The sequence below is a fragment of the Pygoscelis adeliae genome, unplaced genomic scaffold, assembly GCF_000699105.1.
Source record: "Pygoscelis adeliae isolate BGI_AS28 unplaced genomic scaffold, ASM69910v1 Scaffold58, whole genome shotgun sequence".
NCBI classification, from domain to species: domain Eukaryota; kingdom Metazoa; phylum Chordata; class Aves; order Sphenisciformes; family Spheniscidae; genus Pygoscelis; species Pygoscelis adeliae.
The window spans coordinates 1268717-1281743 of NW_008825564.1; the positions used below are offsets into that span (position 1 = coordinate 1268717).

General features: G+C 38.3%; 1 protein-coding gene across 1 annotated transcript in view; it reads right to left on the minus strand.

The window, feature by feature from the left end:
* The window catches only part of DPY19L1 (dpy-19-like 1 (C. elegans)), a 74824-nt gene extending 64828 nt beyond the window's left edge, over nt 1–9996 (minus strand). Inside the window, exon 1 of the mRNA XM_009332419.1 lies at nt 9929–9996. Coding sequence (XP_009330694.1) covers nt 9929–9996 — 68 coding nt within the window. The remainder of the gene's footprint in view (nt 1–9928) is intronic.
* Nucleotides 9997–13027: the final 3031 nt, after the last annotated feature.

The following is a 13027-nucleotide window of genomic DNA, read 5'->3' on the forward strand; positions in this document are numbered from 1 at the left end:
CGGCCGGGGGGGCGGGGAAGGAGCAGCGGCCCTCAAAGCACGGGTCTTGCATGCGCGAAAAAGGGCCTAAATCTGTCACGGCATCCCAAGCTACAGAAGGGGGTGTGAAATGATACGTTGTCTCAGCCTTTACAGTAGTCAGGACCGCAGTTTTATGTTAGGGTGGGTTTTTCTGTTGGGTTTTTTTTTCTTTTTTTTTTTTTGCATCTAACAATAAAAACGTATGATGGAATGGCAGTGTATGATAATGTAAAGATTAGCTATTCAAATGAAGGAGTGTGGCTTAGGACCCCACATGGCCAAGAAGTCCAGCGATGAGTGAATTTGTCAAAAGAAAGATCTGGTTCCTTGAAACTGAAATGAGTTTCTAATTCAGACCAAATGATTTTCAGCTGGAAATAAAAAGAGGAAACTATATCACAAGTAAAAACAAATGTTCTTTTGATAGGTGATAAAGTGTTTTAATGTTTCATTTTGAAACTGATGTAAAAAAACAAGTTAAGGAAGAGTGGTAACTAACCTGAGGACACGGTCAAATATTTTCAGTGAATACAACATTACACGTTTACCCTAAATGCATGGTTCTTCTTGTACTTCTTTTAAATCAACCCTTTATACGCCTCCAAACGTGATTTTTGCATTTTCAATTCATTCTGAGTTAATTTTCCCCTAATTTTTCAATTCAGCAGCCAACCAGAAAACATCCACAAGCCCATTATTCTAGATTCCCAAGTAGAGCTGCATAAAGAGTGACAGTGAAGAACAGTCACTTTGCCGTCTTTGCTTATTTGCGTTATGTAACTGGAATAAATTATATTAGAAATAAATGTATTTGCTGGCATAGCAACAACAGCAAAAGTTATTCTACTATTTCCAGTCCCAAATATTTTAAAAAAAATATTCATAACCTAACAGGAATCATAAGGATTTTTTAGATTTTTTAATCCTGAATTTTGGAGCAGATTTATTTCAATTATTTCCCTCCTCCCTCTTTTTTTTTTTTTTTTTTAAATGGAAGCTGGCGTTCTCATGAAATTTTGTTTCTCGTGGCTATGCTTTTAAGAAAACAGTGGAACATCACAAAAGTCACAATAAAATTACAAAATAAAAATCACAGGGTCTCGGTGGGCGGGGGGAGAGAGAAAAGGGTGCCCTAATGCTGAAATGAAACATTTTAGTCTTAAAAATCAGATTATGGGGATTGCAGCCATCCCATATTCAAATTTTAAAAAGTCTTGTACCTTACAGGTCTATGTCTGGATATCAGATACATGTGAGGTTGGGTGGAGCAAAGTAAAAAAACTAGTTTATAACGTCCTGTAGATATAAATAAGGAAATCCAGTAAAAATAGCTGAAACCACATTTGTGTTTCATGAACAAGCTCCCTGCTACAGTCCTTTCCATCACAGAGATACATAGCGCTTATAGAATCAGCTTTATGCCTGAACTTTATCATGTTTAAGAATCATGGCTTTCTTTACTAGCAAAAGTGCAGACTATCACAGAACATTTTTGCAAAGGCTTGCATTTTTCTTTAAACTTGTGATTTGCTCACTAGCTTAAAACGCTTCTTGCAAGTGCTACTTTTCAAAGCAACTTCACATGGAGAAATCTATTTTAAGGCATTCGTTAATTCAACATCAGTGAAGTGTGGAATAAAACAAAAATGAAGTCATTGTTCGTTTTAAGATTATTTATGTCATATTCAGTTGGTGGGGGAAATTTTGCAGAGCTCTGTTTCTTTTCTCAATTTTATTCCAACAGCTTGGTGCACTTATTAATTCTTATGGCTTTCATTATTTAAATGAAGATGATATACAGTTCTCCATTTCCTTTTCTGGGGTCCTTTTCGTCTTCTCTGAATAATTTCTCCATCTGGATGCGTGCTCAGCCCGTGTCGTGAATCACAGATAAAGCAGAAATCCATTATTGTCGTCCCGTTTGTTGTCTTTGTGTGTTTAGGTAACTGGTTTAGCCCCAGCCATGCAAGTTATTTTATGTGGACATACTCCAGAACCAAAGCAGTAAATAGGGAATTAGTAGTGCATTCTAACACAAAAATTAGGATAAGCATTCATTTTTCCTGTGCTTAACCGGTGATTTTTAACATTTTCTTCAGTCAGGATCTGGTATAGCTGAAACTTGGATGTATGATCTGGTTTTCCTTCAGGTTACATGATAATGGAAACCTTCCTCCTAAGCTAGAGTTGTCTTTAACCATACTGTAGTTTTGTTTATGATCATATTGCATGTGTGACTTTTACTAAAATATTCTCTTTTGTGGTTTGCAATTTCTCATGTGACTTTAGGTTTTAAAATGTCTCCCCTAGTCTCCTGTTATCATACACTGCGTAGTCAGTGCAAAGTTTTATGCTTGGCTCATAGAGCAATTCATCTCAAAATTACATGTTATTTGCTTAATTTGGTATTTCTATTTACACTAACGCTAAATACCCACTTGGATCTTATGATGAGCTTCCAATTTATTTCTACTGTAGCATCCAGACAGTTGCTATTTATGTCTTTCTAGTTTTTCCAGTGTGTTCATTCTGGTGAAAATGTCCATCTCATCACAGCTGCATTATAAATTCACATTTCCAGAATAATGCAAGTGTTAAAAAAAAATTTAAGTCATAAGTTTTTGTATGTGTAAGAGAGACTTGAACATTGCAGATCTTGGTTTTCAGGCTCCTAGATCACTAGGGAAATCCACAGCCTTCAGCGGCTCTAGGCACAAGCTGACAAGGCACTTCCTCAACATCAAATAGTCTGTGTGTTGGTATGTTGGTGGACAAGGGGGACGGACCAATCCCAAACCTGCTGCCTGCATTGCTGCCTATACCAAAGCCCTAAAGAGCAAAAAGTATTGCTTCTGCTGTGGGAGGAACTTGAATGCGCAGGGCAGCAGCAGCCGCTCAGGAGCAAGGCTGGAGACACCGCTTGCTGGCTGCAGTAAGAGCGTGCTGATCCTACGCTCCTCCATGTAATTTTACATTCTGACTTCTCCCAGCTTCTTTTGTGGCAAGACAGCTCTAGCCCATCCCTCATATTTCGGACAGCAAAATTCAGTTTTGCCTATATTGTCGAGATGGCAGCTCTGCCTTTGAGACAGGTATATAGACTATTGGTCTGCAAAGCATAGAAGAACTAAGCTCCTAAGAAGAGGATCCACAAAAGCAAACATGTCCCAAACCCCACCCCCCAAAAAAAAAAAAAAAAAAAAAAAGAGAAATCAACCTCTGCAACTTAGATGAGTGCTTTTATTATTGAGGTAGCAAATAAAAAGGAAGTATCCATGTGTTCTCTAACAGTTTGGCCAAGGTTGAAAGAACAGGAGAACAAAGGCGTGATATTATGGCATGGACCAAAAGAAGCTTTAAAATACTGTTTTGGGAAGGGATGATAAAATGTTTAGGCTGGTCTCCGAAAAAAACCATAAACCATTCAAAATAGCAAACGCTATAGCTAAGACTTTTAAAACAGGATTTAGAAGCATGATTCTTGCTAAAATTAGTGGGAGCTGTGCATCTACATCCATAATGGCTTTGAAATCTCAGCCTATAATATTCCTTGTTAGTCTTTTCCATCATCAGGCATGTAGGAAGGAAAACATTTTCTGTGGCTGAAAACACAAGTAGTTGCCCATCCAGCACTACTGGAAACCGTGCCAAGTTTTCTTAAGTGCTAGGCAGGCTATATGGTACATACTAATTTATTTAAGAACAACTGAAAAATGTTTAAAGCCCTGTAAAGGAAATTAGGGGCCACAAGTGTTAGACTTTTATATGTTCATGCAAAAATGCACAAGGTTCCTAGTGCATTGTAAAATGAAGGAGCAAAGAAGGCCAAAGTCTTTAACCATCTGAAACAATCTAATCATCCTCTGGAAATGCACTGTTTGGGGTGACTATGTTAACTGAAAACGGAGTGATTAAATAAAGCGAGGCTGATAAATCTCCTGAGTACAACTTACTTATTTGTAATATCATTGAAGATGAGTAGTATGACTGGTGTCTCCAGTCTAAAAGCTACGACATTCAGAGGAAAGTAATTGAAGCCTGCCATTCCAAAGCCCTGGGTACAGGTTCAGACATTATCAATGCAAATTTTACAGCCAATGATTTGCATCAAGATAAAAATTAATTCTTCTTTTGGCTGCCTTGGGATCAATCCATGAGAGAGCACAAGAAGAAATAATAGATTTGTAAGTGACTATGTATCAACAATGACTTTAAGACAGGGAGTAAGATAAACAGAAAAAACCTGCTCTTTCCCACACTCAGCTTTCACACCGGAGAACACCAGTGAAGACCAATAGACCTTTTGTCTCATAAAAGCATACAAAAATGCAGGTACAGACAGAACAGGAGGAGTGATTTGTAATAGAAAGACCCCCAATAGAAGGCAGCCCGATTCCATCAGCCCCTATTAAGCACAGACTACCAGTTTAAGAATCACAGCTTATTCCAGCTCTGTGAGAACTCAAAGAGAGAGAGAGTGGATTCTGATGACGCCAAATAACCCAAATGATTTAGTATTTTATAGCCAAAATTGTGGTATGCATTGTCCCTAGAAGCTGACTGGAAGACAGTGCAGACTGTAAGTAAAGACGTCATGAACTTCTGCAATTCCATATTATTGCTTTCAGACATTTTAAGATGACGTAAGACAGAGACCCAGGTAAAAAGCACAGTAGTAATTCTTGTTTGAGGTGACAAAGGCATATGAATGCATTGCCTCTGAAAGAGTAGATAACAGACTTCTGATGCAGATAAGACACAGATTTTATGCTACGCACTTGTTCCCCTCTACAAATCTCTAAGAACAAGTGACCAGACGTTAAGCATCTAGACAGGGAAAAGCTGCAGCTGTTCAAGGAACTAAATCACCTCCACCTTTTGGGGGGTTATTTTTTCTAAATATCATCAATTACTGATCCAGTTGCAAGCATTTGCCCTTCTTTAATTCATCGTACTGTTTGAGCTAGTCCCCTGCAATAGCTGGCTGAATTAAAGCAGACAAAGAGCAACCGAGTGCCCCTTGCATATCTGAAGGACAATCATTCATCTCATAACCTTTTCTGCTAACCACCCTTCTCCAAACACAGGAGAGCGCAGAACTCTGAAGCAGGCACTCATGAAGTCAGTAAAAACATGACTCAAAACCAGGAGATTCTCTAGGACACAGAAACCTGAAGCCACTCAAAAATTACTGCACATATTCCTGGCAGGATTCACAATGAGAATAAGAACAATTCAAAGGCAACTAATAGACCAAAATGATTCAGCATGATTGCTTGATTTTAATTCGACAAATTAGTTAGTCAGTGCAGTCCCTGTATTAAACCTGTTTTCCAACCTAAAAAGCCTTAAAAATACAAGTAGACCCAGCAAAATCTGGTAAAAATGTATTTTATATTAGCAGAGCTAAAAATGCTGCAGTGGTGAATTATCTAATTCTCCCTGCGTTGGGAGCAGTTATCATCCTACTCTTCCAAAAAACCTCTCTGGCAAACTTTTCTGGTAGGCTTTATCCTACCTAAAAAACATAGGTTTTTCTTAGTCCCTCTGGTTATTACTATGGAGAACAAGGACCAGCTTCTGTAGTTCCCACAAAGGTCTCCAAAGAACCTCGCTAACCAACCCTGATATCAATGACTGACTTTAACATGGATCTTGGGCATTAGACCACTGACAGTTTAATTCTTTATTCTTAGAATTATCATTACTGATTATTGTTAGTTTATATATATTGAACTGATGGTGTATAATCTAAATATTTGATGTGTATTTGAAATGGTCTTTGAACTCATGATTCAAAATATCATTTATTGCTCCATATTGCTAGCATACCATTATATCAGTGCATTCATCGTGCTTCTGCACAGGAAGTTTTGGAAAATATCACTCTCCAAATCATTCATTTTCTACACTGCTTATCTCCAAGATAAATAATTTGGATATAAATTTGTTTTCTAAATGTGAAACACAAGGCAGCCTACAGTCATCATGACTACTCATCAGAGTAACCGTACTGGGAGACAGTTTAGAATCTTCACTTTATTTAATCCCCTGGTTTCTCTTTGGACAACAGCAAATAAAGGCCCCAATTGTACAGGTGTTTGTTGCACGGACAACTTGTTCCCAAAGGTCTTGACTCTACAAAGCACAAGGAGTTTTACAGTTGCAGAGCCACCGAAATACTTAAGCACTGATTACACTTTAAGCAAACAGGCCTACTGATTTCAGTGAAACCATTAGCATAACTACATCTTGAATCAGCATACAGCCAATATTTGATTCAGGAAAGTGCCCATGCATGCACTTAGTTTTATATGTAATCAAGAAAGCCCCTAGCCTGAGGTTAAGCAAAAGACTTTCACAGGACTGAATATCCATGAGAGAATACATGGTTTTTGCTACCAAGATGACATAAAAATATAATACAGAGACAAAAGGCATCATATACGGTTACCAACTCAGTGGGCTGTCCTCATTTTCATATATTCCAAATGTAAAAGAGACGTATTAATGCATGGTTGCAACTCAGCATAGTTAAAAGTGGATTTGAATTACCTCAGGCTGTTCTCTCCTTGCTTACATTCACAGGCAAAACTAAACTAAGGCAATGCTACTGCTGTTCGTTAGGACCTTGCAGGTCTTCTATCACATTGAGTTTCTTTGTAAGCCAGCGACCCTTGTGAACTAGCTGCAAAAGACCTGGCAGCTGATCTCAATTTGAGGACAAGCTGAACTACAGCTGTGTAACAAAAACTTTTGGAGCAACATGAGGATTTTGTCAGAAGCTGCTTTAAGGGACGGCTCTCATAGAAAGCTCGGAAACACTCAGGAGATCATTTGGTTGTCCCAAGGCAAGATTAGCTCTCATCACATCATTTTTGACTAATGCATGTTCAACCTGTTCTTAAAGACTTCCAGTGATAGACACTGCTCCTTATCTTCTCTAGGCAATCCAGTCCTGTGCTTCACTATCCCTCTTCTTTGAATAGCTTAGATGTCTCGGGTAGCTCTCCCTTGCTTTAATATATGCTATTAAAATAGAAATAAAATCCTGTTAAATAAAAACCTGCAGCAGATATGGAGAGGAATTTATTCCTTGCTTCTTTACATTCTTCACACATTTGAAAACTTTATTGTGTTTTCCCATAATCTTCACTTCTCCAGACTAAACAGACCTAATTCCTTTCCACTTTCTTCTTAGACTATGTTTCCTAGGTCTCTGTTTATTATCTTGGGGATCCTGGGAACCCCATATTTCAGCCACTTATTTGGGCTCTGGTGGCAAAACCAGCAATTTTTCTGAGTATGATTGCAAAGCACTTTGAAAAAAATCATTTGTGTAACTATATGCAAACTGTGATTGTATTTAACTGCAGTACAACTATCACTCCATATGGATCCAAGATTTAGACCACCTTTTGCAGATGAAAAGCCCTACCGGATTTTGTGCGCTCTCAGAAAAATCTGTCACTGGTTCCACTGCACTCAGTGACTTGGTTAGAGGAAAAACAACAGAAGCAGAAAGCTTTGGCTAAATAAGAATGATATATCAAAACACCCAATATTTTAATGAAAGAAACTGAATATCCACACATTTGCACTTCTGTACAATTTTTGTGATATATATATATAATTTTAAGCTGTTTACAAATAACATTTAATGCTTCAAATATTACATAATGTTGATATTATATTTCTAGCAGAAATAAATATATTGCACTTAAAAAGAAACTTTTCATTAGATGTTGCTTCATAGTTTATGTTCATAACTTCTTTTTCCATAAAAAGATTTCCCCCTACCCCCACCCCATACACACAAACACACACTTCAGTACATGGTGAATGTGCTCACGCAATGCATTATAAACAACAAAGTCAACACAGCAAACAGCAGAACTGTGGTACATTCTGTTAAAGAGGTTACATCCAGTTTTTTACCTTCCTTTTTTTTAAACCAAATCTTTCCTCATGTTTCTGAAGGTACAATTGAAAAAAAAAAAAAAAGACAAGACTGTTTAAATGTGCTAAAGGTAAAATACAGCAAACTGTATTTTTTGTCCTTAAACTATCATAAAAAGTTACTTCAGAGTTTACTTAAATCACTGCTTAGTTTTCTTTTAAAAAGATAAAATAAAGAAAAAGAAATTGTCATTTGATAAACCAGAGACTATATGCAAGGGCAGTTTATCACAGAGTAATACATAAATCCTCTGGCCAGCAAGTAAGTGGTTAGTAAAGAAAGAAACCACATCTCCTGCAGCAGAAAACACTCTGTAAGGAACAGTGAGAATAAGATCTCACCAAAACCAAAAATAATCTTGCAGCGAGTGAATGTCATCCCTCTGCAGATGATGAGTATAAATGCTGTGGCCACAGCTTTCTCCCAGATAAGGAGCCCAAAGTTCTACACTGATCTCACTGTTGCTTTTACCCCATATCTAGGGGTAAATTACCACAATTTGTATTAACTTACAGTTTTGGAAAGCTCCCCAAGTTTTTGCAATAATTTTCATTGACATTTTTGTTTCCCTGTAGTACACACACGTAAAGAGGATGTAGTGCATAATCAAGTTGCCAGCCAAAATGTTTTCAGTTTAAAAGAGGTTCATTTTCAAATGCTGGTTAGCGTTTGCTGGATGTTGGAAGCCACAACATCTTACGTGTACACGCTCATGCAGTGTCCCGGCTTCCACAGATAAAGCCTTCTGGGAGAAAATTTGCTATTGCATTTCATAGACTGTACTGCCAAGTATGTTAGGTACCATACAACATACCATCTTTGAACTCATGAAGAAACATTTCCATTAGAAACTCTGCACCTTCATCTACTTGGTCTGTGCTTGTTTGTCAGTTGATACCTAGAAGAGTACCGCTGAAACCAGTGGCACTGAATTTCTGTCTTTGACAGTGCCTCAGGCCATATAAAGCAATACTGCAAACCAAACAGCCAAATTTAAAATGTTTTTTATGTCTAGCTTCTCTCAGGGCTCCAAAAGTAGAAGAAAAAAAAAATCAGACAAATGCATCTAGGTCAGTTTTGTTAGTCTTTGGGATGCTTTTGTTGGATTAAAGACCTGAGGCTGTTGACTATCTATGGCTAAAAGGGTAATCCAGAAAACACCCAAAAGTACTTGTAACACTTTGGAGGATAATCTTATCATTCTCTTTGAAAAGCATATTCAGGCATGTTCTCTCCACCCTTTTTAAAAAAAACCCAACAACATAAACCAGCACCGGTTTGCTCAGCCAAGAGAGCTCATAAAGGTGAAGAGCTCTTCTCATGGGATATGAAATGTGAATTATATTGGAAAATAAACTCTAGATTGTATTTGGCATTCCTAGACCATCTACCAGCAACAGATGTTCTGTCCTGAAAGTGATATAATTTTGACAGCAGTACAGCAACTCCTTAAACAAATTACTGAGTTATTGTCAAAGTAGTACAGATAATTTTTTTAGGAAAATCTATTTCACTCTTTAACCAATTAATTACAAATTTACATTCATTTTCTTCCAATTGTGAAATCAATGCTAAAGCTGATTTGTAGTGGGTTTTTAGTCTTTTCTGTAGAGTTCCTATATTGTTGCTGTCACTACAGTCACTGTTCTTACAGTTAGACTTCATTTTTAGGTAAGAGTGTTGAATGAAATCCCATCTCCATTACAGTCAAGAAATTCGTGGATGACTTCAGTGGGGCAGGAATTTTATCTCTGGAACCACTCTCATGCTGCCCCCTGCCCACAGGACGGTTAGAGGGACAGGGAGAAGAAACCTTGCGAGGTGGCAAGACCTCTTTGTTCAGCATCCTGTGGTCTCTGTGAACTTAATCCCTTCCACCTCAACTCTACACAACAGGTTTTGGAGGTAGGATTGTGAGAGCAGAGAAGAGCTGAGAACTGGACATACCTATTGATCTCATTCCTTGGGAAGGCTGTCGCAAGCTGCCTTCGTTCCTTTGCTTGGGATCTGCCCATGATTCTGCATTAGTGGGGAACCCGGTGGGTTTCTGATGCAAAGGAATTAAACTGTCGAAGAGCAGCATATGCCAGAGGGCAGCGCGGGGAGGGATGAGCACACCGAGAAAGACTTGATCTGACTGGAAAAATCAAGCTGTGGATTTTTAACAGATAATTCTGCATCATCTAGAGTATGAAACTCATCACAGAGAATTTGGATGAGGAGTTGGGCTTATGTTTTTATATAGAGACAGTCTACTGCCATATTTTTTCAGATAGGAATCACATTTTATTCATAGTGAAAAGCACTTGTCTTTAATATTTTTTTAAATGATGTTGTCAAAACCCAGTTTCATTCTCCAGGAAGAGCCTGGAGAATTTTCTCTGAAGCAGTATCAGGGGCATTCTGCATGCCAAATATTGGTGTTTTCAGAACTGGGACTGGGACAGGGCTGAAGAGATTGTACAGTTTATTTCTCTGAATTTGCTTCACAAAGGAAGGACAGGTCAATGTATGAGCAGGCATTATGTGACTTGTAAACCATGCCTAAATCAGTCTACCTGTTCCAAACTTATTTCTGGAGTCATGTGAAAGCTGCCTACTTACTTGACCATTTCCTGATGGAAGTATCAGCATTAAAGCTACTGGCTTGAATTCTGAACCTAACCGTATCCCCTGAAACTCCAGATGAGTTAATAGAGCTGCAGAAGGAAACAGATAAAAGAAATAGAATTTCCCCACAGGCTTTGGTGCATGTTGTCATAGGACCTTCACAAAACTCTTACAGAAGTCAACCAACTGAGGAAGAGGGATTAAAATTTTCTTCCAAATCTCCCCTGAAATTCTCGTTTCTGTGGAATCACATATGTACTTGGAAGAGGTTTTTTTTGTTGTGGGGCCAGTATCATCTAATTTCCTGAAAAATAGGGAGTTTATATCAAAACAGGTCATGAATAGGCACAACCTTGCAACATGCAGTGTTCAGGTGAGTCTGATAGCCTGGAGAAAAATCTAGTATTTGCATACATCAAGCCAAATTCAGTGTCTGATTTTAAACCATTTAAATACTGCAGAGCTCGGCTTATTATATGCATTTATGGAACTCCTTGCAGTAGCTCTGAACCCAGAAACTGTAAATCAGTTTGTTTTCATTCACATACAGAGCACAAAAGTTGCAAATTGCCTCAGGTCATTTTTTTACCAGCAGGTCCAACAGTGAGTAAAGGGAAATTAGGATGATACTGCAGATAACTGAGGTAATTGAAATGGCCAATTTGACAAGATTTTAAATTCAACTACTGGGAAATACATAGAGATGCCCCTTATCTGTGGGATGCAAGTACTGGCCTACAATAGAAACTGGGAAAAACCTGGGAGGTTGTCATTGCTCCGTGTGATTGGGCATTTAAGACGAGGCAATGGGACAAAAAAAAGGCACGTGACTTGCCTTGCACGTCACTGGGACGGGAGATAGGTGACTCAGTGTACTGCACTCCACTTCTTACCATATGATACCAACACACACTGGTCAAAAGTAGAGGAGAATAGTGCCAAAAAATGTGTTTTCCATTCTGTGTTCCAGCTCTACACAGATCTTTAATACATGAGATTGGATTGCTAGTTCTTTTTTATCAGTAGATGTATCATCTATAACTTGGATGCAACTCTACACAGAAACCCTGTGTTGACTTCTTATTTACAGTGAAATCCCAGCTCCCGCCATGCAGAAAACCAGCATCGCACTGGTACTCTTTTCAGCAGTGCAAAGGATTTATGCTAGCTCTCTGCAGAGAGGTCAATTTTTCTTATACCTCTACAATTCCTCTATTGCATCAGCCATAACATACTAGAAAAAGTGGACAGAACTTTGAATGAGAACCCTAATTACTAACTCAAAAAAGGCAGCTATGAATAAAAAAAATTACATGTGAAGTTCTGCACTGATGTTTTCCCAAGGAAACTCCACCATTCTACTGGGACATGGAAAAACAGACAGTACAACCCTCATTTTCCTGGCCAAACAGCTTGTATAGTAACAGCCGTGACCAAACCCAAGAAAATCAGAACAAGTAGAAGAATACTTCAATGCCACTCATCTTACACCAGTCCATTGATTATAGTTTGAGCTAGAGAGTCTATAGACTGATCTAGCCTGAAATTTGGTTACCTTGGTACACATTTGCAGCTAGAAACAAGTCTTCAGTGGCAAGCGCAGCAGCAAACAAGCATTGATTTGATATCTTGGGTTTCTAAGTTTAAGTAACAGAATTTTCCAAATCAACATTTTCCTTCATCATACCTTAACAGGCAGTTAAATTGCTCCTCCTAGGATATACAACAAACTTTTTTTTTTTAGGCTGAAGGACAGAATACATCATTACTGCTACAGTCCTGTAACACAGTTCTTTTTTGGAACTGATAGTGTTTTGTGAAAGAAACAAAGAAAGAAAGAAAGACTTGTTAATATTTTTCTCTTTGGGATTATAGTAGCAACTAAGAAATACTGCTTTTGGTGAATATAAGCCAGTCTTTTAAAAAGGACAGTGGCCTTCTCCACTTTGTCCTGTTCTCAGCAAATGTATGCTGAGATAGCCTAAAACATGCTCAGAGTTATAGCAATACATTTTTACTGTTTAGATGCTCATCAGTCACGAGAAGAGATGAAGATGAGTAAGAGTATTGCCTTTTTCAGAATTCTTCTAGCGTATGAAAAAAGACCTATACACAATTAATTTGTACACTGCTGCATAAACATAATCTCTTTCCGCTAGGTATAATGCACCTTTGGAACAAGCTGCACGTGACCAAAAATCCTGGGAGCTTTGGGATCCATTTCGGCCGTGTTACACATAGATCCGTGAGCAGCTCCATGCTGCATCCTTGCTTCTTGTGATCCCTCAACGGAGGAATCTATATCCATAATGCATTTTCTTAGCTGGTTGGTTACGAGTTCAGCACTCCTGCCACAGGCCTTTCAGGAAGGTCCCTTGTGTTTTTCATACCAAACTTGCATGTTTAAAATCTCATGTTTCTCTTGTCTTAGATCAA